The following is a 25246-nucleotide window of genomic DNA, read 5'->3' as shown; positions in this document are numbered from 1 at the left end:
TTCCTGGGGCTGGGTATCAGGATTCTGTGGAGAGTACCAAGAAACCTCTGTTTGAGATGCTGCCACTCCCTAAACATAGGACTTGGTGAAATCACTTAATCTCTCGAGCCTCAGTTCCTCATCAGAAAACAATAGATAACGTCTCCCTATCTATGGGGTCATCAGAGAGGGAGAAGGCATGTTTCAGCAAGATTATATATTTGCGGGTGCTTAACAGATTCTAGCAAGCAGTAGATTTCTAAAGTTAAACTGAACAGCACAGAGTGACCCTCTTCAGACGCTAGACACTTGCCCTTTCTCTCCAGCATGATTTGCCTTTTGTGGCCCTGCATGAAACTACAGAGGATGCTAATCTCTGTTCTTGGCTCTGCGGCCTCTCGTCCTCGCTTTCAACCCTATTAAAGTTTTTCTTTTGTAGTTTGTTTTGAGGCCACACCCATGTCATAGCTCAGGATTTACGTCCTAACTCTAACTCAGGGATCACTCCTGCAGTGCCTGGGGGGACCATTTGGGGGGTGTGCCTGGGATCTAACCTAGGTTGGCCATATGCAAGGCAAGCACCTTACATGGGGTACTATCTCTCTGGTCCCCTCATTTTCTTTATTTTTCTCTCTCTGTCTTTGTCTCTCTCCCTCTTCCCTAGTTTTTTTTTTTTTTTTTTGGTCACTCAGCTATACTTAGGATTATAGTGTTCTCTCTCCCTACCCCCCCCCCCCATTTTGGGGCTACTGAGAGAGAGAAAGCACAGGGATTAAGGTTCTTGCCTTGTACACAGCCAACTGTGGTTTGATCCCTGACGGTGCAATTGTTCCCTAAACAAGCAATGAGAGACCCCCAAGACACAGAGGCAGGAGTAAGCCCTGAGCACAGTTGTGTGTGACATAAACCCCTATCAAAACATACATTCTGAGCCACACCTGGAGGTGCTTCTAGACTACTTCTGGCTTAGTGTTCCAGGGCTGATTCTGATGGTTCTTAAGAGACGGGGCCGGAGAGATAGCATGGAGGTAAGGCGTTTGCCTTTCATGCAGAAGGTCATTGGTTCGAATCCCGGCGTCCCATATGGTCCCCCGTGCCTGCCAGGAGCAATTTCTGAGCGTGGAGCCAGGAGTATCCCCTGAGCACTGCCGGGTGTGACCCAAAAACCACAAAAAAAAAAAAAAAAAAAAAAAAAGAGACCATAAAGTGCAGGAGACCATGTGATGCTGGAAACTAAGCCTGGGCTTCTAGCATACAAAGTATGTGTAACTGGCCCATGGAGCTTTTGCTGACCTGCATCATACGTAATTAAATATCTGTCTATAGGGCCAGAGTGATAATACAGTGGGGAGGGAATTTGCCTTGCACAGGCCAACCTTCGTTTGATCCCCCAAGCCCCATATGGTCCCCTAAGCCCTTCCAGGAGTGATTCCAGAGCATTGGAATCCAGTGATTGCTGGATCTAATCCCTCAAAACAAAAACAAAAAAAATCAGTCTACGGCTATACCACCCTGAAGGCGCCCGATCTTGCTTGATCTCGGAAGCTAAGCAGGGTCAGGCCTGGTTAGTACTAGGATGAGAGACCACCTGGGAATATCGGTGCTGTAGGCTTAAAAAAAAAAAATCAATCAGGGGCCAGCGAGGTGGCGCTAGAGGTAAGGTGTCTGCCTTGCAAGGGCTAGCCAAGGAAAGATCACACCCGTGGTTCGATCCCCCGGTGTCCCATATGGTCCCCCCAAGCCAGGGGCAATTTCTGAGCACTTAGCCAGGAGTAACCCCTGAGCATCAAATGGGTGTGGCCCGAAAAAAAAAAATCAAAAGGGGCTGAGCACAGCAGGGAGGCGTTTGCCTTGCACACAGCTGACCTGGGTTCGATCCTTGGCATACCATATCCTAGCCTGCCAGGAGTAATTTCTGAGTACAGAGTTTGAGCACAGCCAAGTGTGACCCCAAAACCTAAAATCTAAACCAAACCAACAAATGCAAAGTGTCTACAGGTGATGCTTTTTTCCTTGTATATGGCTGGGGGGGGGGGGATGCAGATCTAGGCCGTGTAAGTTCCAGATAATCCCCGTTAATTACATTTTATACACTTTTCATTTCCCCCTATTACAGTAGCATTTTTTTTTTTTGGTGTGGGGGAGCACTCAGTGGTGCACTGAGATTACTTCTGGCTCTGGCTTAGGGATCAGTCTTGGTGAGTTTAGGGGCGCTGGAAGACTGCCTGGATTGACTTTGTGCAAGGCAAGAGCCTTACCCGCTGTATTATTGCTCCGGCCCCCTGGTAGCATACCTTTTTAAATAGAATCATATGTAATTTTGAAATTCAATGCTCTTATTTCATAGACCAACACACAGAGCAAGCACATATGTTATACCCTGTTCTTTGTATAAAACATATTTACTTTCTTTGGTTTGGGGGCCACAACCTCAGGAGTCACTCTGGCGGCAGCAGGGAACTATCTACAACGATGGAACTGGATTCTGTGGCATACAAGGCAAGGACCTTAACTCCTCATCTCTTCTCTGTGATACCTTAAAAGTCTTACACCCCTTTGGTTTGATTTGGTTTCTGGACCACCCTGGGCTGTGCTCAGAGCTCACTCCTGGCTCTGTACTCAAGACCCAATCTTGGGATGGGGTGGGGTGAGGTCTTGGTGAGAAAAGCGTGTGCAATTTGTAGCTACTATCTCTCTGGCCACTTCTACCGTTTAAAAAAAAAAATAAATGTGGCCACCTCCGGCGGTGTTGGGGGTCACTCCTAGCTCGAATCCCCGCTGCCACCTGTATCTCTACTCTCCAGCATCCTAGTTTTGGTACTTCTTCACCGAAGGGTGGAGTTACAAAGAGTTGCAAAAACGCAAAGTTGCAAAAAAAAAAAAAAAAAAAAAAAAAGTAGCAAAGAGACAAAGTCGCAAAATAAAATGAGTTGCAAAGAGGCAAAGTTGCAAAATAAAAAGAGTTGCAAAGAGGCAAAGTTGCAAAGAGGCACTAGGAGGCACTGGGAACGTTTGCATCCTCCTACCTTGGTCCCGACGGCGGTGCGGAGTCCAAGGGCCTGTGCATTGGTCCCAGTCGAAGGGCCCGCGCGGAAAGCGGAGAAGATTCCAGCGCCCTCCCAGTGGTGAGTCCTGGGGGCGGGGTCCGGAACTGTTGTTGCAAAGAGGCCGGTTTCCCGCGGAGGCCTTTCGCCGCCGCGCTCGCCCCGCACCAGCGTGGCTGCCGGGCACCGGAAGTGGCTCGTGCCGCGGGACCGGAAGTGGCTTCTTCCGAGGGCGGAAGGGGCGTGTCGGACAGTGTCGCACCATTTCCAGTCCCCCTTTGGTCGCGGGAGCCCATGAGTAAGCCGTGGCGCCGCGGGAGCGTGTCTGGGGCGATGGAGGCCCCCGAGCCGGGTAAGCAGTTCAGGCTCCGGCCGTGACCCCACGCTCCGCCGCCTGCCGCATGGAGCTCCCCGAGGAAGTCCTCGGCCACCCCGGGGGAGAGCAGAGCAGAGCGGGCCGGGGCGGTGGGAGCCCTCGGGGCCGGGAGGGACCCCTCGGCCCGCTCGACCCGACCCGACCCGACCCGGCCCGCTCACCTTCCGCAGGGGAAGCGCTGGAGCTGAGCCTGGCGGGCGCCCTCGGCCACGGAGGCCACAAGAAGAAGCACAAGAAGCACAAGAAGAAGCACAAGAAGAAGCACCACCAGGAGGAGGAGGCGGGGCCCACGCAGCCGTCCCCCGCCAAGCCGCAGCTCAAGCTCAAGATCAAGTTGGGGGGCCAGGTGCTGGGCACCAAGAGGTAGGCGAGGCCCGGGGACCCGAGGAGCTAGATAGAAGGACAAGCCGGCCGGGCTTTCACTGCCGCCAGGATCCCGCGGATGGAAAGGTTGCCAGAACCGGGCGAGGATGCGGGGCCCGGCCTTTCTGGGAAGGCTGAGTTGACTGAGCACTTTCTCTTCCCTGCAGCGTACCTACCTTCACTGTGATCCCCGAGGGGCCTCGCTCCCCCTCTCCCCTTATGGTGGTGGACAATGAAGAGGAGCCTATGGAAGGGGTTCCCCTGGAGCAGTACCGTGCCTGGCTGGGTGAGGATTTGGAGGAGGTGGGGAAGCTGAGTTTCTCATACTTGGTGACAATTGCGGAGATGAGGTTTCTTTTGACCGCACTCCACAGTGTATGAGGACTACTCCTTGTTTGATGCTGGGGGAGTGGAGTTCCTCTGCTTTGATGTTGAAGAAACATGGAGTGCTGGTGAACCCATCTCCACTGTACGCTAAGCATGTGCTTATTATTAACCTGTTGAACTTTCTTTTCAGTCCCTGAGTAAGTCTTTTCTCTCTCCAACTTTGCTTTGCAGATGAAGACAGTAATTTGTCCCCCTCCCCACTTCGGGACCTGTCAGGAAGCTTGGGGGGTCAGGAAGAAGAAGAGGAGCAGAGGTGGCTGGATGCTCTAGAGAAGGGGGAGCTGGATGACAATGGTGATCTCAAGAAAGAAATCAATGAACGGCTACTCACTGCTCGACAGGTTCGCTCACTCATTTTCTCAAAAGAATTTTGGCTTTGGGGGGCACATTTGACAGTGCTCAGAGGGTACTCCCAGCTCTTTGCTCCAGGAATCATTCCCGTTGTGCTTTTTTTGGGGGGAGGGCAGGTTGGACCACACCCAGTGATCAGGTGTTACTCCTAGCTCTGTACTCAGAATTTACTCCTGTCAGGCTCGGGGAATCATATGGGATGCCAGGGACTGAACCCTGGTTGGCGGCATGCAAGACAAACTCCTTACCCGCTGTGGTGTTGCTGGCCCCTACCAGTGGTATTTAAGGGAGTGGGGGGGGGGTAATTGAACTCTGGCCTATTGATGCAAAGTATATGCTCAGACCATTGAGCTGCCTCTTCAGCTGGTCTGGTCTTTTTTTTTGGGGGGGGGGTCACACTTAGTGATGCTCAGGGGTTACTCCTGGCTCTGTGCTTAGAAATCACCCCTGGCAGGCTTGGGGGACTATATGGGATGCTGGGATTCAAACCACCATTGTGGATAGGCTGCGTGTAAGGCAAACGCCCTCCCACTGTGCTATCTCTCCAGCCCCTTGTTTACTCTTTATTCATTTCTCAAGTACATATGCAGAATTTTCTTTCTGAAGAACTTTGCTGGGCAGTGAGGATAGTAATCCTGTACAAGACTAAAATGTTTCTCAATGGACTGGTATTAGCAGTGCAGCTGTATAGGGGATCGAAGTGATATATAAGTAGTAAAATTTTTTGGGTGGTGCTGGGAATGGAACCCAGGGACCTGTCAGATCCAAGACAATTGCTCTACCACCTGAGCCTCATTAATAATTTGGTGGTGTGTGGTGGGTGTCGAACGATAGCACAGCGCTGAAAGTGTTTGTCTTGCATGTGGCCAGACAGGACAGTTCGAATTCCAGCATCCCATGATGATCCCCGAGCCTGCCAGGAGCGACTTTGTGAGTGCAGAGCCAGGAGTAATCCCTGGAGTGCCCCCTGGCTATACCCCAAAAAACCAACAATTAAAAAAAATTGGTGGAGGTAGCAGTTAGTTCATATCATCCCATTGTTGCTCAAGACTTACTCCTATTTCTGTTGTCATGCAGCATATTTGGTGCTGAGTATCAAAGACTATTTCTTCTGCATGCAAGGCAATCATCTTTCCACTTGACAGTCTCTCCAGGGCTACATACTTGATTTGTTTAAGCTATAAGTATTTATAACAAAAAATAGGTGATGAGGGGTCCGGGGCGCAGGGTGGCGCTAATGTAAGGTGCCTGCCTTGCCTGCGCTAGCCTTGGACGGACCGCGGTTCGATCTCCCCCGGATCCCATATGGTCCCCCCCAAGCCAGGAGCAACTTCTGAGCACATAGCCAGGAGTAACCCCTGTGCATTACTGGGAGTGTGGCTCCAAAAACCAAAAAAAAAAAAAAAATAGGTGATGAGAAAAAGACGGGAGAGTATTGAGTATTACCCAGCTGTTATCTAGGTTTATTAGGGAAGACTTTTCTGAAGAGACATTTCTCATCAACCAAAGGAAAAGCCCGCAGACCTGAAGGACCCCCGACAGTGGAATCTGCTAAGGGAGTGGGGCAAAAGTGTCAGATGCCATGTCTGCCATGGTTGTCTGGTAGATTTAATTGACATTTCAGGCGATTACTTGGACTTGGGGGGAAAGAGGGAGTAAAGAAGACATCAGCCAGGAAGATGTTGAAATGACCAGGTGAGAGGGAGTTGTAGCTTGAATAAGGTGAAGTTGTGAAGATAGAGGAAATAAGGTAGATTCGAGGTTTATTGGAAGGGCAGACAAATATTGGTGTCCTGGGTAAAGGGAAAAGAATCCAGGTATTTTAGGTCAAGCTGTTAGTTGACACATGCTATCTATGGGACGTATAGATCCGTGGTAGGCATTTGCCTTGCATGTGTGAGACCCCAGGTTCGACCCACCACCACCAGCAGCAGACGTGTTCTCCTGTGCAGGGAGGTCGGTGTCACTGATGCTCGCTGCCCTTACATAAAAGATCCAAGGCCGAAGGAAGGCCAGAAGACTGAGCAAGCTGCCGGAGGGGGTCCTTCCCCTTCGGCCTTTTTCTGACGCCCTCCCTTTGCCTCCCCCAGCGCGCTCTGCTGCAGAAGGCGAGGAGTCAGGCGTCCCCCCGCGGCTGCCGCTGCCCATGGCGTGGGGGGGCTGCCGCCGCCGGGCCCTGACCGAGGAGATGCTGCTGAAGCGGGAGGAGCGCGCGCGGAAGCGCAGGCTGCAGGCGGCGCGGCGGGCCGAGGAGCACAAGAACCAGACGATCGAGCGCCTCACCAAGACCGCGGCGCCCAGCGGGCGGGGAGGCCGGGGGGCCGCGAGGGGGGCGAGCGGCGAGGGGGCCGGGCTGCGGCCCCCGCCCCCACGGTGCGCTACTGCAGCGGGGGCGCAGGGCGCCACCCTCTCCTTCCCCCCCGGCGTCCCGGCCCCGGCGCCCCTCGGCCCGCGGACTTGCCCGGCCGGGCCCGCCCCCCGCTGCTCCGTGCCCCGGCTGCCCGCACCCGCGCCGCTACGCCTGCTCGCGCACCGGCCAGGCGCTCTGCAGCCTGCAGTGCTACCGGATTCAACCTGCAGCTGCGCCTGGGAGGCCCCGAGGGGCCCGGGGCTCGCCCCTGCTGGCCACGTAAGGCCGGCGGCCGCCGCGCTGGACTCCGCCGCGCGGCCTCTCCCTGCCCTTCTAACGTATCGTAGTGTCCGCCCACCCATTAAACGTCATCCGGCGCCTCGACTCGTGCGGACTTGGGGCGCGGGGGCTGGACGGGCCAGGCACTCACTCGGCCCCCACCCCGCACCGCCGGCCCCCAGAGGACTGGGCCGGTCTCCGAGAGGCCGCGGCCGGCGTCCCCCCGAGCAGGCTCCGAGCCAATCCGCAGACGCTCGGCTCTCCTCCGGGCCGGCCATTGGCCGGTGGCGTCGAGCCGGCGCGTCGTCCTCGTTGGCGCGCGGCGCTGTCAGTCACGGTGCTGGGCCGGGCCTGGCCCCGTTCTTTGTGCGGCTCGAGCCCGGGAGAGCGGCTGCGGCGCCGCTGCCCATTGGCGCCGGGAGCGGCCTCCGGGCTCCCCTGATTGGCGCGCCCGGCGGAGGGCCGCGCTGACTGGCGGAGCGGCGCCGCCGGTCCCAGTTGGCAGCGCGCTGCCCAGATGGAGGCTCGGGCCGCGGAGTGATGGCGGCAGCGAAGATGGGCCGGGCAGGGCCGGTGGCGGTGGCGGCGGAGGTGGCAGGGGCGGGGCGGCTGGCGGTGGCGGAGGCCGCGGCCCTCCGGGGACTGTAGGTGGAGGCATGGCGCGGGCCGGCGGCGGGAACGGCAGCGAAGAGGCCTGGGGGGGCACTCCGAGTGCTGCAACAGCAGGTATCCCGTCCGCTCCCGAAGCCTGCACGACAGCCTTTTCTTTCTAGCCCCTTCCCCTTTCGTTTGGGTGGGGGTGCGGAGGCACTTGGGGGAGTCTAGGGCAGGTGAGGCGAGGTGAGGTTCCTAGATGCATCCCTTCTGCTCTTTGTCTGAACTTCGTAGGGCAGATGCTGCTGGCCTTCCTTCCAGCCGCTTTCTAGAAACCCCACCCCCACCTCCCAGTCGTGGCTCCAGCGACTAGAGGCGCAGCGAGGCCCCAGGGAATCTCCCTTTGCTTGCAGCAGGCCTGTGTTTTTGTGTGCCTATTGTCGGCCGACTTCGCCAGCGCCTTCTTTTGAGGGAGCAGTTTGGATAAGAGCTGAATGGAACCCAGGTTCGCGCCCTGGGTGCCATCCGTTATCACCCACCGCGATCCTGTGGGACTCCCGCTGCTCCTCCACTTTCCTAGGATCCCCGAGATCCCGCCAGAAAGATCCAGTTGGGGAGTGGAGGGGGGTGGTGAGGAAGGCTGTTTCGGTTTGGGAGCTAGACCGTTCCTTAACAGAAAATAGCCCGAGGGTCAGCCTTCTTTGCTTCTCGTCTCCCGACTCTCTTCCATCGTAAAGTGATGGCCCTTCAGGTTTTTGACACCCCACTCTGCACCACTGTTCCTTCCCATAGAGCCCTCTGAGCTAAACTGGATTCACGGAGTGGGATTGTGTGCGTGTTTGCAGTGCAGGGTGCAGGTGGAGAGCTGGTGTCTCAGCTAGAATCACCTTTGTTTCTGAGTGTTTCTTTGCTTTCAGCTTCGTGAAGTGTGCCCAGGAATAAATAACCAGCCCTACCTCTGTGAGAGTGGCCACTGCTGCGGGGAGAGCGGCTGCTGCACCTACTACTATGAGCTGTGGTGTGAGTCTCCCCGGTGGGTTTCCAGACTTCAAAGACCCGCCTCTGCATTTGGGAGGTATCTAAAGTAATCCTTCCTCATCCCCTGCAGGGTTCTGGCTCCTCTGGACTGTGCTCATCCTCTTTAGCTGTTGTTGCGCCTTCCGTCATCGCAGAGCCAAACTCCAACTGCAGCAACAGCAGCGGCAGCGGGAGATCAACTTGTTGGCCTACCACGGGGCGTGCCATGGTGCTGGCTCAGCCCCTGCCAGTTCACTGCTTGACCTTCGTGAGTGATTTGGAGCTTTGGGCTCACAACCAGCGGGCTCTCCAGTACCTGAAGTCGCCCTTAAACGTACCCTTTCCAGACATGCCAAAACACATTTTTTTCTGTTCCTTGATGAGAGAGACCCCCAGTTGCCTTCAACCAACCCTGCTCCCCCCTTTCCAGGCCTCCTCAGCGCCTTCAAACCCCCAGCCTATGAAGATGTTGGTTTCACCGACCAGGCACGCCGCCACCCTCCTTACACCGCAGCCCCGGCTTTCCCTTGACTACTGCCTGCGACTGCACCTGCCGCTCCTCCGCATCTGGCTGCCCTGCTCACTGTGAGGGACCCAATTCTGAAGGTGTCTCCTCTCATCATGCTGCCCCCCATCAGGAGGATGAGCCAGGGGTCTGCAGGAGCCTGGTCCCCACACCCCGGTCTTGCCGCTCCCGCCGCCTGACTGGTGACTCAGGCATCGAACTCTGTCCTTGCCCTGACTCTAGTGAGGGGGAGCCGCTCAAGGCGGCTCATGCCAGCCCACCCAACATGGGGACCCAGTCTCCTTGTGTGCTGCCCCTAGACCCTACACCCCAGGTTTCCCCTGTGGGGCTGGCAACTGGTGATGACAACATTCTGTGAGCACTGGGAGAATGGCATTCTGGACCCTGCACCTTGGGTTCTCTGCCTCTCCCTGCCCTCCCATATTCTGCCCCAAAGTGCTGGCACCTTGATGGCTAGGGGACAGTGTTTGGGGGAAACTCTGAACTCAGCCCCTCAGCACATACACAGGAGCCTTTGATCTCATTAAAGAGACGTGAACCAGCTGCTTGTGATTTGGGTAGACCAGAGTTCAACTCACCAAACACCCAACTGGATGTGAGGCAGAAAGGGGCCCTAGGCAAGGACACCACTCAGCGGCAGGACTCAGGCCCTAAAGCCTGGCCTTTAAGCAGACTTCTGGGGGGGGAGGGGCAAAGCTGGTAAAAGCAGTTGTCTGAGATAGTTTCCCCATTTATTTAAAAAATAGACTCTGATTCACATTCACCCCAGGGCTAATGGGATGAGGTGGAGACACCTGAGATGAAAGGAGGGTTGAAGCCCTGGTGTGGGGGGGTGGCCACAGGGTGGCCTTGTCTCTTCAGTCAGAGGGAGACAGGCCTGACTCCTCCCCTTGTCAGTAGTCTTCAGCCATGGCCAGCAGGACTAGGCTGGTCCAGCCCTCAAAAGGCCGACAGCCCATGCCTCGCCCGTCCCGGTCACTGTACTGCTCCCACAGGAACCCTGTAGCCTGGTACTGCCGCCACACGTTGCCCACCACATTGGCCCGGAGCTTACGGTGCAGCTTAGTGGCCTGGGCCTGGTGGGGGCCCGCCAGGTGCCCATAGTGCTGCAGAGCACCCAAGGCCAGGTAGTTGATATTGAGCCACACGGCGCCCCGCCAGTAGGGCGGGTCATGCTCAGAATTGGGCTGCCCGTAAAAGGGGCTGGAGGCGGCCATGGAGCGCAAGCCGAAAGGGCTCCAGAGATGGCGACTGTCGGCAAGAACGTCCAGCAGAGGCCCAAGATAGGGTGACTCAGGACCCAGAAGTCGAAGGAGGAAGGGGAAAATACTGACGTAGCCCAAGGCATCCACAAACTGCAGACGAGGATGAGGCCTGCCCACCACACGCACAAGCCCCTGGGGGGGCCGGGGCCTCAGCTGCACTGCCTTGGTGTGGTTCCCAAAGTCAGCAAAGACACCCAACTCAGGGGCCCAGTGTAGCTCCTTCAAGCTCTCCTCAGCCGTCAACATCCTGGCCAGTGGTCCCAGCTCAGCTGCTGCCTCTGTCTCTCCCAGCTGCTCTGCCAGTCGCGCTAGGACCTGGGCACCCAGCGCCATCCAGCACCGCAGGTCCAGGTGCCGCTCACTGGCTGAAGGGTGTGAAGCCCGGGGATAATCATCTAGTCCCGAGGGCAGCGTCTTGGGGTTCAGCAGTGTTGGCAAGGCGGGGTCCCTGCCCCGCCAGCGGTAAGAGAGTGGGACTGGCCCTGCCTGGGTCTCATGGAGCCAGGAGAACCAGGCCCGCAGCCGTGGGAAGGCCCTTCGGAGGAAGGCAAGGTCATCCGGGTCACCTCGCTCCAGCATGTGGGCTACAGGTAGAAGCAGGGTTGGGGGGTTGGCGTGGGCCACCTGTTGCACCAGGAATTCTGGGGGCACCCGTGCCCGGGCCTCATCCCCTAGCACCTGCTCTCGCCCGATCCAGCCATCAGCATTGAGCAGCCCCAGCCAGTGGCCCAGGGCCTCCCGCGTGAGCCGTGGCTCCCAACGCTGCACTAGCAGCTGGTGGAAACCCTCATCCCACAGAAAGCCGCGTGGGAAGAAGGAGCGGGAGGGCACAGCAGTAAACAGAGGGGCTGGTGGGAAAAGGGCCGGGTCTGCCTTCTGTTCAGAGCCCTCAGCTCCCATGGTGGGCAGCACCAGGCCTTGTCCGTAGAAGTAGCCGATCCCACCCAGGAGGCCGCTGAGGGCAGCCCGGCCCAAGGCCTGCTCCTCGGGGCTGAGGCCCTTCTCCTGCAGCTGAAAGGTCCTGTCAAAGCGCTCCCGGAAGGCGTTTGCGCGGTCCTCCAGGGCCTGAGTCAGGTGGTCACCTGCCAGCTGTGCCGGGGACTGGCTGCTTCCTGCCCGGGCACTGCCAGACTCAAACACAAACTCCACAGAAAGGGGGGCCTTCAATGTCACCTGCTGGATCAAGAACTGCCCTTGCCCCAGTTCTGGCCCATGGGAACCCCTGTCGCTCCATTTCAGTGATCCTGGCAGGCCAAGGTAGCGTTCAGGGGAGGCCCCTGGAGGCCGGTGCTGAAACCACTGATTAAGGTGACTCTCGACCATCTCTGTCAGCAATGGGAGTCCTGGGTTGGAGGACCAGAAGACATTGTAGCTTGAAGGGCAGAAGAAAAATAGGCAATATTAGGGGCCTCAGTGATAGTACAACAAGTAAGGCTCTTGCTTTGCACACGGCCAGCCCAGGTTTGATCCCCATCACCTGTATGGTTCCCCAAGCACTACCAAGAGTGATCCTGTGTACAGAGCCAGAGTAAGGCATGAGCACTGCCCGGTGTGGCTCCAAAACAAAACGAGAAATAAAAAAGTAATCTTCTGGGGCCGGAGAGATAGCATGGAGGTAAAGCGTTTGCCTTTCATGCAGGAGGTCATCGGTTCGAATCGAATCCCAGCGTCCCATATGGTCCCCCGTGCCTGCCAGGAGCAATTTCTGAGCCTGCAGCCAGGAATAACCCCTGAGCACTGCCGGGTGTGACCCAAAAACAAAAACAAAACAAAAAAAAAGTAATCTGCCAGGGTAAATGATGGAGATGGTAATGAAACGGAGGTGATCAGGAAGGGAAGATCCTGGTCAGAATTGAAATGACTGATGGAGAGAGGGTAGCGAGCGGGGAGACAGAAGCTGGGTTGAGTCAGCATCTTCGCCACCTCACCCCAGCACCCCACACCCTCTTCCCCCATTTACCTGCTGTGCTTGGGAGTAGATTTCCCGGGACTGGTTGGTGCCAGAAGCTGGAAGCGGAAGTCACCAAGCTCACTGCTGTGCCCACTAATGTACTTCACCTGTCCAGGAGCCCCAGCCTCTGGCTGCAGGGCTTCCTGGCCGTCTGTCACCACGTAGAAGAACAGGGAGACCAGAGGGAGGGAAGAATTCCGAGAGGCCTGGGTGACAGAAATGGGAAGAAACATACTATTAGGCTGTTTCTCTGGCGAACCAGCCTCCTCTGTGAGGAGAGGGCACCAGGTGGCAGCCACGTGGTAAGCCAGGCAGGGCAGTGCCCAGGACAGTTCCCACAGGCTTCTCTGGATGCAGCAGAGCAGAGCGCTGTGCTGGGCCGTCTGCCAAGAGCTTCACACACATCATTTCACATCATGTGCATGTACGCCTGTGAGTTGGGTGCTTTGCAATCTTCACCTTAACAAACAGACATGAGGCAGATGGGACTGATGGGACAGGTCAGGAATTTTGTCGTGGGTGGGGGTGCGAATTCCACCCACAGGTGATCAGAAACGACTCCGTGTGGTGGCGGGGTTCAAAGTAGGCCTCCCTCCAGATGCTCAGCAGGCGGGGTGTGTGTGTGTGTGTGTGTGTGTGTGTGTGTGGACAGACAAATTGAAGAGCACCAGCATCCTGTAAGGAGGAGGGGGTCCTAGGCCCTGACCTGCGGCTCTACCGTCACTCTCCAGCTCCAGTCCCCGCCGTGCTGACCCCCGGGCCTCTTGACGAACTCGGTGGTGAGCCTCAGAGCCCCGTCTCGGATGTGCTGCCGCCCGAAGGAGAGGCCGTCGTGCAACTCCCAGCCGTAGGGGCCCACGCCGTCTCCCTGCTCGCACGTGTGCCTGAGCCGGAGGGTCCCCGGGGCGGCGCCCTGCAGCGCCCACATCAGTCCTGGGGACAAGAGCGTCGGTGAACGGGGCGCGGTCCCCCCGAGTTCCCCCCCAGCAGGCCTCCCGCCTCCGTCCACTCCGGGCCGGGCATCTACCGGCGAGCAGGGGCCGGGCGCTGCGAGTCTTCATGCCGAAGTAGACGTGCGGCCGGTAGGTGCCCCAGAAGAGGTCGGGGGCCGCGGCGGGGCCGGCCGGGCCGGGGGGCAGCGCGGGGGGCGCGGGGTGCAGCGAGACGGCGCGGCGCCAGGCCAGGTGGCGGCCGAGCAGCCCGTAGCCCGCCAGGCCGAGCAGCAGCAGCCCGGCCAGCCCCGCCCCCGCCGCCGCCACCGCCGCCGTCCCGGGGCCACCCCGAGCCCCGCCGCCCCGCCGCGCGGGGCCCCGCGCGCTTGTCGCCCATCCGGGCGCCGTCCGCGGCCGGGCCCCGGCGCCGCCGCTCCGCCCGGGCCATGCCGGCGCCGATCGAGCCGGACGCGCGCGCAGGACCGCGGAAGTGTCAGCCGCGTCTCGCTTCCGCTCCCCGCCGGAAGTCCCGCCTCGCCCGGCGCCACCAGCAGCTCGGGCTGGGCCACACTGGGCATGCGCGGGCCTGGGTCAGGTCGGGTTGGGTGCGTGTCCCCGCCTCTCCCAGCCGACCTAAGCCTCTGTAATGTTCCCGCGGTCGAATGGGTCGTGCACTGTGGTTTATTTTATTTAGTTACCACCTGGAAAACATTAGTGTTTTGTTCTTTTTTATTTTGGGGTCACACCCAGCAGAGCTCAAGGGTTACTCCTGGCTCTACGCTCAGAAATCGCTCCTGCCAGGCTCAGGGGACCCTATGGGATTCGAACGACCGTCCTTCTGCATGCAGGGCAAATGCCCTACCTCCATGCTATCTCTCTGGCCCAGATCTGCCAGTTTTAAAGAGATCTACTTGTGCGAAAGAAAACAGTATAGAAACTTCCATTCCCCCAAACCAAATTTTCAATGCAATTACATTTCAAACACAAATAAGGTTTTTTGTTGTGGATGATTCTTTGGATTGGATTTTTAGATAAAGTGATAAATAAGACAAAACCAGAGCAACATTCTGGTTTCTAGCCCAAGTTGCTGAGATGTGGTGCCATTAAAAGGAAAGGGAACATCAGGGAATTAGGCAACTATGAGTTTGTAAGATTATCCAGATGGTGAAATGGTGAGATGGTGAAAATTAGAAAGCTGACAGTAGGCAAATAAGCTGATCACTGCACAGAAATTAAGATTAGAGCAGAAAGAAACGGAGGGGTTCAGAAAAGTAGTATTAAAAAGGAACGGGGCTGGAGAGATAACATGGAGGTAAGGCGTTTGTCTTGCATGCAGAAGGCCGGTGGTTCAAATCCCGGCATCCCATATGGTCCCCCGAGACTACCAAGAGCGATTTCTGAACATAGAGCCAGGAATGACCTCTGAGCGCTGCCGGGTATGACCCAAAAACCAAAAAATAAAAAGGAAAGGAAAACACTGATCTTGGACAAAAGGAGGTAAAAAAAAAAAAAAAAAAAGTCCAAGAATTGAAAAGAGAAAGCGAGAGAGAAGAAAAACTGGAATAAGAGTAATACACCTTTATGTTAGAGAACAGGAGAAAAAACAAACAAACAAAAAACAAGAGGAACAGATGATACACAGGGAGTTACATGACTGATCTACCTGGGAGGAAACGGGCTCGGGGGAAAAACTGGGAACCTGCCAAGTAGGAACAGAAGAAGCCCAATTCAAGAAGCTGTGACTGCAGGGTAAGAAAGTGAACTAAAAGCAGGTATGCCGAGACCCCTTCCCGATCGGGTCTCCTCTCAGAACCGGCGGTTGGTTGCATTGGAGTCCTAGAGGCCGTGCGTGGTCTGCTACTCCCGGGGCTCCCCCAGGGAGTCGAGGGGCGGGCGGGAGGGCGGGCTGGCCGGCGCCCCGCTGCCCGTCAGCGCCCGGCCCCGGCGCCCTGCTTGCTGTCGTCGCTGCCCGCCGCGGCGGCCGCGGCCCTGGCCTGGATGTGCGCGGCGAAGGCGCTGAGCATCTCCTGGGCGGTGAGGTGGGCGCCGCGCAGGACCAGGCGGTGGCCGTCTCCTGGAGGTTGGGATGGGGAGAAGCAGAGGGTCAGCGCCCCGCCCGCGCCCGCCTGCCCCCTCCCCGCCCGCCCGCAGCCGCGCCCACCGAACAGCACGTCCACGCAGGGCTCCGAGCCGTCGTGCCGCACGTCCGCCGTCACCGCGCAGTTGAGGTTGGTGGCGCGCACCTTGTCGCTGCTCAGCGCCTGCAGGAAGGCCCTGCGGGAAGGGGTGCGGGGGCAAGCTCGCTCGTGGGGACCCGCGCCCCCCGCAAGGCGCCCCCCGAGCCCCCGCCCGCGCCCGCGCACCTCGTCGACTCCACGTTCTTCTCGAAGGGGCAGAACTGCACCCGGACCTGCTTGACGGGCCGGAGCCCGAGCCGAGCCAAGGAGGCCGCCATGATGACCTTCGCCCCCGGAAGCACTCGCGCGCCGGGCAGAAGTGACGTTTCGGCACAGCTGGTGGGGCGTGCTCTTCCGGCTGCACTCCAGCCGCGCGCCTGCCTGGGCTGACCCCGGGTGCAGAGCCACAGCTGGCCGGCCGGCCGGCCGGAGCGCGATGCTCTTCGCCCACGGTGGAAAGGATCAGCCCGAAGTAAAGGATCAGTTATCAGTTAATACTTCCTCTCATGGATAGGCAGCTTGGGCCACGGGGAGAGAGAAGATCAAAAATGCAAAAAGAAGCCCTTTGCACACTAAAGATGGAGGCCCCTTCTGCGCTCTGGTGTGCCCTTTCTTAAGGGAAGAGCTGTAGAAGTAACACGATCGATCGCCCTTCAGCCCAATATTCTTAAATGACTCAGACTAGGAGAGGGAGTGCAGGGTCCAGGCTTTGGGACTGACCTGGATATCAAAATGCCTGTTGCACTAACGAGTTTCTAAGGGACACTCTACCTAGCTCCTAGGATTTGAAAAGTGGCTGCTAGGCTGTCTTTTTCTCCTTCCTTTTTCCAAAGGCTTGAACCCTGTAAGCGCCCCTCCTGGAATCTAGCTCTTCCTTCCAGGCTCCGCCCTGAGATTTATCCGATGTACGCATGAGTGTCCCAGGGGTGCTGACCTCCTTGTTACAGGCCGAAGTTTGCCTTTTACTCTGGATTCCACACGCTGGGGTGATCTTTAAAGTCAAGCCCTGTGTAGTTTGTGGACCTCGGGTATGCTTTCTTCCCAGCTCTCAAATATAGGTTTGTTTGTTTGTTTGTTTTCCCAAATACCTGCGCTTACCAGCCAGAAACGGGGAGCTCACATTCCTGATCAGGTAGGTTCCTTATGTTTCGGGACTGATCCCCAGGCAGAAAAGAAAAAGCAAGTGCCAGCGAGAGCGCTGGTTCAGTCTCAGGGCAAGCCAGGCTTCCTGATTTCCCACCAGGTAAGCCTCAGGGTTTGGCCTCCCACCCCGCAATGTGTTTAGCATCTGAACTGTCTGGGTTGGGGTCACTCCAGGTCGAAGAGGGGGCTCCAAGCTCTCCAGGCTGTTGAGATTGCTGCTGGTCATTTCCAGGGTCTGGACTTCATTGCATGCACCTGGTAAGGCATTGGGGTTGAAGGAATTGAGGAAGGGGATGACAAGACTGGGGTGCTAGGATACCTAGCATAGAGAGGGAAATAACTCACAGCAGCAGAGAGGCCTCCTGGGTCCACGGGCCTTGGGCAATGGCTGCTGCAACAGACACAGCAGGGCCCCATCCAGCCTCTGGAAGATGCTGAGCGTGAGCAGAGTCTGCCTAAGTTCAGGAGATAGGCCCCAGCGCTGCTCCTCTAGCAACTCCTGGACCACTCCAAAGTCCTGCCTGAGCTGCAGCGCTCCCTGCAAGCTGAAAGCCAAAGTACAGTGTAGCCCTACCAATTAAGCCTCCAACCTCTTTCACTTTTCACCTTTTCTGATTCCAGTCAAACCCCAACTACTGCCTCCATAGCTCCCCACCTGAACCGGATCTCCTGGGTGAGGATGTGATCAAGCCAGGCACCCAGGATGGCTGTCAGCGCCTGGCCAAGGCTGGGAGCCTGGGCTTGGGTTGGCAATCCCTGTAGGCCTTGCAACACGGGCTCCAGAACAGTGCGGACCACCAGCCCTGCATACTCGCTAGGAATGCTGGGCAATTCTGGAGTGACGAGAGAAGGACAGGTTATGAAGCCCAGAAGCCCCTAACAGCGTGTGCTCGGGAAGGTGGTGAGATTTCAGAAGCAGAGGAGGTCTAGAAAGTGACTACACGGATGGAGACAGAAGAGGAGTAGACTTTGGAGGGGTCAGGAACCCTGTTAGTTCCTGGGGACACTGGAAGGAAAGGCTGGAATGGGAGTTACCTGGGCGGAGCTGACCACGCCAGTACCGACCCCGAGGCATGTACATGTCAAGGCCCTGTGCTGTTTGCTTCTTGCATTCCCCAAAGAACAGGTCTCCCCACTGTTCTGGCAGGAGCTGTGGAGATAGGGAGAATGTGGAAGGTGTGTATCGGTGGGCTGTCAAGATCTCTAGCTGTGTGTTTAAACCTTATATCCTTAAAAAACCCAAAGAGAATCCTTTCCCGGTTCATAAGCATGATGATCGGGTTTTCACACGCCTGTATGATATATGCCTCCCTTCAACCTTGTTACAACATGTGGGCACGACCCTTCTGACATTTAAAAAAAAAAAAACCCGGGCCCGGAGAGATAGCACATCGGCGTTTGCCTTGCAAGCAGCCGATCCAGGACCAAAGGTGGTTGGTTCGAATCCCGGTGTCCCATATGGTCCCCCGTGCCTGCCAGGAGCTATTTCTGAGCAGACAGCCAGGAGTAAGCCCTGAGCACCGCCGGGTGTGGCCCAAAAACCAAAAAAAAAAAAAAACCCAAAGAGGGTTAGGTGCAGTGTTTTGGGGCTTAGGCATTTTCTGAGGGACATACCAGTTTTTATTGGGTTTGCCCAAGGAATTGGGGGAGGGGGAGAGAGAGAGAGAGTGAGAAAGAGGAAGAAGAAGAGGAGGAAAAGAGGAGAGTGATACCCTTGGGTTTTTGGGTCTCAATTGTGATGCTCAGGGGTTACTCTTGACTCTGACCTCAGGAATGACTCCTGATGGGGAGGGGGGGGGCTTGGGGAACAATGTGGAATGCCAGGTTGGCTACACCGCTGTACTATCACTCTGACTCTTCAAAAACCTTTGGGATGCCCTTACACTGATTTTTTTTTTTTTTTGGCAAGTTCCCTTCCATTCTTCAGAGCATTGTAGCCCAGAAAACAAGGCAAGGTCCCTACATGGGCTTGTTTTAGTTTATGAGTTTTGTGTTTACTTTTTTTGATAGGTTTGGATAGAGGAGCGATAAGCCCACACACACAAAAAGGTTAGCTCTACTACCCATCTTAGAGCCGAGGAACTGCAGAAGATGGGGTATGTGGCGACAACTCTGGAGAGATGAAGTGGAGACTGGATGTCTTTGAACCTGCTGAGAAGAGGCTGGGTTGAAAGAACCCTGGAGCAGAAATAACCAGTGCAGCTCCTGGTACATAGCCTTCAACAGCCCATCTTAGTTTAAACTTCTTCCTTCCTGCTTCCTTCTGATAGAGGCAGCTGCCCTTTCATCATCAGTGATATCTGCTCGAAGGAAGTTCTTTACTGAGCAGATACAAGGTGGACACTTGGGACCTCTCATCTGTGGGCAATGCCAGTCAAAGCCAGGAGTCAGCCCTGAATACTGCCCCCCCCCAAAAAAAAAAAAACCACAAACAGCAACGAAAAAGAACTCTGCGGAATGGAAGGAATTTTCAATAGAAGTATAATGGTTTGATTCATAAATTGAGAAGAAAACTTCCAAGAGTATATAATGATTACACTGTGCAACACATATCAAGCTGAGGGATAGATAACAGGGAGGAAGGGAGAAGTGGGGTTGCAGTTAAAGTGCAATTTCCTCATTAGAAGTCTTTTGGGCCCACATCCAGTGGTGCTCAGGGATCAGTCCTGGCAGGGCTCAAGAAGCTATAAGTGGTGCTAGGGACGGAACCCAGGTTGGTCACATGCAAAGCAAGCACCTCACACACTGTTATGCTCCAGCCCCATTACTAGAAGTTTTTGTTTTTTTTTTTGTTTGTTTGTTTGTTTTTTTGTTTTATATTTGAGGCCATACCCAGTCATGCTAGGGCTTACTCCTGGCTCGATGCTCAGGAGTCATTACTGGCAATGCTTAAAGGGCCATATGAGGTGCCAGGGACCCACCCTGGGTTGGTTGCACACAAGGCAAGTATTCTACCCCCTGTACTATTGCACCAGCTTATCATTAGAAATCTTGGGAAATACCCTGCCATTTGGGGGGGGGGGGAGTCTTCCAAGCAGTGGGGGGGAGGAGGAGCACTAAGTGAGCAATTGAATGAGGGCTCGAGAATGTGATACTTCCTGGCCCCTGAGAATTCTTTTTTTTCTTTATTAATGTCTTTATTTACAATTTGTTTACAGACATGATTGTAGTTGGGTTTCAGTCATATAAAGAACACCCCCCTTCACCAGTGCGACATTCCCATAACCGATGCCCCAAATCTCACAACCCCTAAGGATTCTTGAGTGCCACCAAGGCAGTGGATGTTCAGAGGATCATGTGTTCCTACAGATTACAGCCAGGTTAGCCTGTTTAACATTTCCACTCCGTACATGCTATCACTTTAATAAAAATACTTATCTAAGAAAATAAATACTTTATCAAAACCTAGTAAGTAGGGGATAGAGCTAGCACAGTGGTAGGGGTTTTTGCCTTGCAAGCGGCTGACCTAGGACTGACAGTGGTTCGAATCCTGGTACCCCATATGGTCCCCTCGAGCTGGCCAGAGCGATTTTTTTTTTCGGTTTTTGGATCATATTCTATGACGCTCAGGGGTTACTCCTGGCTATGCGCTCAGAAATCACTCCTGGCTTGGGGGACCATATGGGATGCCAGGGGATCGAACCGCAGTCCATCATAGCCTAGCGCAGGCAAAGATGTATCCCAATTAATACATGAAGAAGGCATGACTGAATTGGACTATTACCACTCTGTGCTCCCTAAAGAAAGCATGGATCAAGGCCCTCAATGGCGAACCAATGGCACATGTGCCAACCGTGGCACATGAAGGCCTTGCAGCTGTCACACGGGAAAGTCCGCAATAGTTTTTAGATACTACAATCTTGTTATTAAGGTTTAATTGACATGCTGTCATTTTTGAGGAAATTCTTTGGTTTTGTGCGGCAGTTTGGGCACGCGGGCTCAAAAAGGTTAGCCATCACTGATCTAGGCAATGCAGATTAGAGCTTGTTAGCACAAAATGAATCTGAGAGGGGGCAAACATCCAAAGAAAATTGGAGGCCAGAGAGACTGTACAGTAGTAGGGTGCTTGGCTTGCATGTGGCTGACCTGAATTTGATCCTTGTCATCCCATACAATCTCCTGAGCACCTCCAGAAGTTGTCGCTTAGTCAAAACCAGAGTGATGGGATAATGCAGCAACAGTCCACTATATTCCTCTCTACTTTTGTACATGTCTTGTATTTATTTGAAACTTCCCAAAAGCAGAGTCCAAAATGATCAATTTAACAAATTGAACAAGAACTCTAAGGATACTCCCAGCTGCATCAGCAACTCCAGAGACAGGCACAGAGCTGCATCTTACAGTGCCACTACAGGGAACTGGAGAGGTGGGCAGTGGGGCATGTAGCCATGCATGTAGCCAACTGGGATTAGATCCTGTCACCACATATAGTCCCTGAGCCTCGCCAGAAGTGATCCCTGACCGCAGAGCCAGGAGTAACCCTGAGTATGGCTGGGTGTAGCCTCGAAACAAAAATATTAATTAAAAAAAAAGCCACTGTCACAGCTAGAGATGCCGTACAGTGGGTAGGGTGCACGCCCATCAGGTACCAGGTCCTGGCGTGCGCCTATCCACCACATGGGTTCCCTACACCATAAGGGTGGCCCCAGGAAGCCCCAGCACAGCACCTCTAGATCCTTGTGCTGAGCAGCTGGCTGAGGATTCAGGAGGGACCTCTGCCCTCCTGAGCACCTTTTGGGAGGCCTCTTACCCCCAACTACACAAGGTACCATTGTCTGGCCTGATGCAACCCTCACCTGGATGTGTGTGGCCAGTCTCTGGATCTGCTCCCCCAGCTGCCGATCCATGTCCAGGGCCCAGCTCCCCTCGGAAACCAATCCACACAGGGCTACTACTTCTTGAAACAGGGGCTTTGGCAGAGAGAGCGAGTGAGGCCTGAGTCCCGCTCCAGGCCTTCTTCCCCCACTCCCTGACTACTCACCGGTAAGTCCCTCTGGGTCAGAAGCAGAAAAGAACCAGGCGCCCACGCGGCCAGATGCTGCCTAGCTCGGCTCCCAAACCAAAGTGATGTGGACTGCAGGGTGCATAGGCCCAGGGCCAGGGGCCAGGGGCCTGGATAGGACAGAGTAGTTCAAAGCCACTGTGGTGGGAGGTAGGATCGCAAGGAAGGAATAGAGGGCACCCTGAAATGCTGGGATCCTCTGGCCCCACACCTCACCAGTAAGTCCACTGAGCACGGGGTCTGTCCTGTCTTCTTGGATAGCATCCGAGAGTGGGGCGAAGAGCAGCTTCCAGAGGTTTGCCGTGTGGGCCGAGGAGGAAAGGGCTCTGTCATCGCGAGCAGATCCCAGGACTCGGCAGAAGCCTGTGAAGGGCCAGAGCGCGGGGTGTGGAAGGAGCCCCAGGGGCAAGTAGCGCAGGGTGCTTGCGTAGTACCCGCGGCCCTCCCATCTCACCTTGGTCCCAGTCCCAGATCAGACACTGTCGCCACAGGCAGCGACACAGACGGGCCAGCTCCTTCTCACACTCGGGGGGCAGCGGGGCTAGTGGGGGACAGGGCTCACTGAGAAAGGGGGGTCTCTGAGCATTCATGGAGAGCCTGCAGACCCGTGCACCCACATCCACGGCACTCAGGTGCAGCAGAGGGAGAGTGGGGTCCGACCTAAGGGTCCCCCTTGGTCCCCGCTAGCTCTTACCCTGGCCCGGTGCCTGACTCAGCTGGTGCGCGGCTGCCCGGGGGTCGCTCCAGGGCCCCAGGTGGAGGCGCAGACTCCGAACACAGGCGGCCCACAGCAAGGTCCAGTACTGGCTCCAGAGCGCGCCTGCCCCGCCCAGTCCAGGGCCCTGCCCGCCCCCCAGCAGCCCCAGCAGCCCGGGCAGCAGCTCCCGCTCCTCTCGGCACATCGTCCTCAACTGGTCCCGCACGGCCGAGCTCGGGAGCGCTTGCAGCTGCAGCCGGCCCGCCAGCTGGCACCCCCGCTCGGCCGTCAGGAGGCGCAGCACCCGGGCGGCGGGGAAGGGGCGCGGGGCCCCCGGCACGTGGGCACAGGCTCTCGCCTGCAGCCGCTGCAAGGCCGGGAGAGCTTCCAGCACGTCGGCGAGCCGCGACGACAGCGCGGGGCTGGCGGGCTCCCGGCCCAGGGCCCGCAGCTGCGCCTCCAGGGCAGCCTCCAGGCGCCGGGCGGCCAGTGCGCCGGGGCGGGCCGGGAGCAGGGACGCCGGCGCCTCCCGGGGCCCGGCTCTCCTCGGCACCGGCTCCCGGGCGGCCGGGGCGAGCAAGTCGCGGCTCAGCCGGAGCCACGGGCCGGGGCTCGGTGTCTGCAGGAGGCGGGCGGTGGCCTGCAAGCGGCGGGCGCAGTCCCGGGCCCGCAGGAGCTGCTCCCGCTCGCGGAGCAATCGCAGCAATTCGCGGCGGAGCCGCATCAGCGCCGGAGGGATCGGGCCGCCCGCGGTCGGCACCGCCGCTGGGGCTCCGCCGGGCCCCGGCTTCACGCACGGGAGGCTCCCCGCTGCACCCCGCGGCTCTCGCCCGCTCCAGACCTCCGGCTCTGCCTGCCACGGCTCCTCCCCAGTGCTGCGGCGCGTGGGGACGATCGGGGGCAGCTCCCCTGCGCGTCCCGCCTGGGCCATCGAGCCGGGGACCGGCCTAACTCTGCCAACGGCTGCCAGGGCCCCCGCCCGGCTTCGGCCCCAGGCCAGCGGCGTCTACCTGGGCAGCTCCGGGACTTTCTTGGAACCTCTAGCGCTCCGTAACCCGAGCCTGTGCCCTTAACAAAGATGGCTGGCTGCCTTCTTGGTCCTGCCCTGACGCAGATCCAGGATGCTCCCCGAAATTCTCTTTCTCCTTCGGGTCACAGTCGACAGGAGGGGGCGCTGAGTCCTAAGACTCCGGGGCGGATCAGGCTAAGTGAGCCTGTGTGAACAGAATGGCACATATAGAAAAATGTGTGTGCGCGTCTATGTGTATATGTATTGGGGGGCTCCCAAGCATCTCAGGATATAGTGCTGCTTGGTCCTTGAGGTGCTGGGGATCATCACCAAGGCTAGCTCCAGCCCCAGGAATATACCCTGCAATGCTAGAGAAAACGTAGTGGCAGGGATACTGCAGGGGCCCAGAACATACAAGGCGTTTATCCCAGTTCCTGGATATATTTATATTTTTCTCTCTCAGGTTTTGTGGCCTTGTGAGTCAATATTTTTCTCTGTTTGTTTATGGCTTCTCTTTTCCCAATCATCTGCTTTTAACTAACTCTATTATACGTAATATTGTATGTCTTTTTTTGTTTTGTTTTTGGGGGAAACCATATGAGATGCCAGGGATCCATGCGCCACAGGTTGGGCGCATGCAAGGCAAATGCTGTGTTGTCACTCTGACCCCTTAAAATTCTATCTCTTGGGGCCGGAGTGATAGCTCAGCAGTAGGGCATTAGGCGATCCCCAGCATCCCACATGGTCCCTCAAGCCAGGAGCGATTTCTGAGTGCATAACCAGGAGTAACCCCTGAGAATCACCAGGTGTGGCTCAAAAACCAAAAAAAAAAATTAAATTGGGGTGCTGGGACCAGAGCAATAGTAAAACAGATAGGACATTTGCCTTGTATGTGGCCAACCTGGATTTGATTGCTGGCATCTCGTATGGTTTCCTGAGCACTGCCAGTGAGCATCCCCAGGTGTGGCCCAAAAACAAAACAAAAAAAAGAATAACTTCACTTCCACCAAATTGCTTAAATCTAACATCAAGTTGCTTAAACTCACAGTACAGAATGAACCACTCTGGGTGGTACTTAGGGGTTACTACCGGCTCTGCACTCAGAAATTACTCCTGGTAGGCTCGGGCATCGGATGGGATGCCAGGGACCAAACCTGGGTTGGCCATGTACAAGGCAAATGCCCTACCTGCTCTGCTATCATTCCAGCCTTAGAATGAATTTTTATAAACCTCCCTTCCCTGTACATCTTGAGTCAGTCACTAAATTCTACTTCTGAAATGTCTTTTGACTCCAACCCTCCATTCCTGCTCCCTGGCTCACTATCACTACTTTAGTTTAGTATCACGACCTCCTCAGCTCCACCTTCCCCACCTGACTGCTGTAGGAACCTGCTCTGGGCAGTTCACCCAATATGATTTCACTTGAGAGCTTCATTCCTCAGATCAGGCCTCTCACTGACAGGCCAGGGTTCAACCCTGCCAGGTCACATGGGCTTCTCCAGTGAGGGATCCTCAAGAACAGCCTCTTTTTTTTTTTTTTTTTTTTTTGGTTTTTGGGCCACACCCGTTTGACGCTCAGGGGTTACTCCTGGCTATGAGCTCAGAAATCGCCCCTGGCTTGGGGAGACCATATGGGACGACGGGGGATCGAACCGCGGTCCGCCCTATGCTAGCGCTTGTAAGGCAGACACCTTACCTCTAGCGCCACCTTCCCGGCCCCAAGAACAGCCTCTTCACCCACTGTCTCTGCTCCTTCCTCAGACACTTAGTGGGCACTACCTATGTGCCAGGCACTGTTTTTGGC

General features: G+C 56.3%; 6 protein-coding genes, 1 non-coding gene and 1 pseudogene across 7 annotated transcripts in view; 4 read left to right on the top strand and 4 right to left on the bottom strand.

The window, feature by feature from the left end:
* The window catches only part of RTKN (rhotekin), a 41470-nt gene extending 38340 nt beyond the window's left edge, over positions 1-3130 (bottom strand). The window contains exon 1 of the mRNA XM_049784360.1: positions 3006-3130. The gene's annotated coding sequence lies outside the window, so the exon portion shown is untranslated. The remainder of the gene's footprint in view (positions 1-3005) is intronic.
* Positions 1474-1591, top strand: LOC126025049 (uncharacterized; annotated as a pseudogene).
* Positions 3131-3301: 171 nt separating the features above from the next.
* On the top strand, positions 3302-7133 carry INO80B (INO80 complex subunit B). The gene is given in 11 exon segments (XM_049784366.1): positions 3302-3375; positions 3570-3762; positions 3930-4048; positions 4321-4490; positions 6591-6626; positions 6629-6829; positions 6832-6888; positions 6890-6991; positions 6993-7070; positions 7072-7107; positions 7110-7133. Coding segments are annotated over 11 exon segments (1074 nt in total). The 5' UTR covers positions 3302-3317.
* A 652-nt stretch (positions 7134-7785) lies between these two features.
* On the top strand, positions 7786-9818 carry WBP1 (WW domain binding protein 1). Its single transcript, XM_049785029.1, is given in 8 exon segments — positions 7786-7855; positions 8181-8218; positions 8220-8271; positions 8587-8591; positions 8641-8743; positions 8832-9008; positions 9171-9211; positions 9214-9818. Coding segments are annotated over 8 exon segments (897 nt in total). The 3' UTR covers positions 9625-9818.
* Positions 9819-9975: 157 nt separating this feature from the next.
* Positions 9976-13580, bottom strand: MOGS (mannosyl-oligosaccharide glucosidase). Its single transcript, XM_049784343.1, has 4 exons — positions 13510-13580; positions 13189-13415; positions 12492-12688; positions 9976-11903 (listed from the first exon to the last, which is right to left on the bottom strand). Exons 1-4 carry the CDS (start codon positions 13541-13543, stop codon positions 10160-10162), a joined length of 2202 nt encoding a protein of 733 aa, XP_049640300.1. The 5' UTR covers positions 13544-13580; the 3' UTR covers positions 9976-10159.
* Positions 13581-15322: 1742 nt separating this feature from the next.
* Positions 15323-15876, bottom strand: MRPL53 (mitochondrial ribosomal protein L53). The gene is made up of 3 exons (XM_049784383.1): positions 15778-15876; positions 15576-15688; positions 15323-15488 (listed from the first exon to the last, which is right to left on the bottom strand). The coding sequence occupies exons 1-3, from the start codon at positions 15867-15869 to the stop codon at positions 15343-15345; spliced, it is 351 nt and encodes a 116-aa protein (XP_049640340.1). The 5' UTR covers positions 15870-15876; the 3' UTR covers positions 15323-15342.
* Positions 15877-16276: 400 nt separating this feature from the next.
* CCDC142 (coiled-coil domain containing 142) lies at positions 16277-23364 on the bottom strand. Its single transcript, XM_049784349.1, has 9 exons — positions 22431-23364; positions 22191-22277; positions 21953-22099; positions 21716-21846; positions 21531-21644; positions 17770-17884; positions 17390-17567; positions 17080-17279; positions 16277-16989 (listed from the first exon to the last, which is right to left on the bottom strand). The coding sequence occupies exons 1-9, from the start codon at positions 23362-23364 to the stop codon at positions 16733-16735; spliced, it is 2163 nt and encodes a 720-aa protein (XP_049640306.1). The 3' UTR covers positions 16277-16732.
* LOC126024922 (small nucleolar RNA U13) lies at positions 17983-18086 on the top strand. Its single transcript, XR_007500999.1, has one exon. It is a non-coding gene; the product is annotated as a small nucleolar RNA U13 (small nucleolar RNA).
* Positions 23365-25246: the final 1882 nt, after the last annotated feature.

Source organism: Suncus etruscus, chromosome 12 (genome assembly GCF_024139225.1).
Source record: "Suncus etruscus isolate mSunEtr1 chromosome 12, mSunEtr1.pri.cur, whole genome shotgun sequence".
In the NCBI taxonomy this organism is placed as follows: domain Eukaryota; kingdom Metazoa; phylum Chordata; class Mammalia; order Eulipotyphla; family Soricidae; genus Suncus; species Suncus etruscus.
Note: the sequence above shows the minus strand (reverse complement) of the source record. Positions and strands in the feature narration are given on the sequence as shown.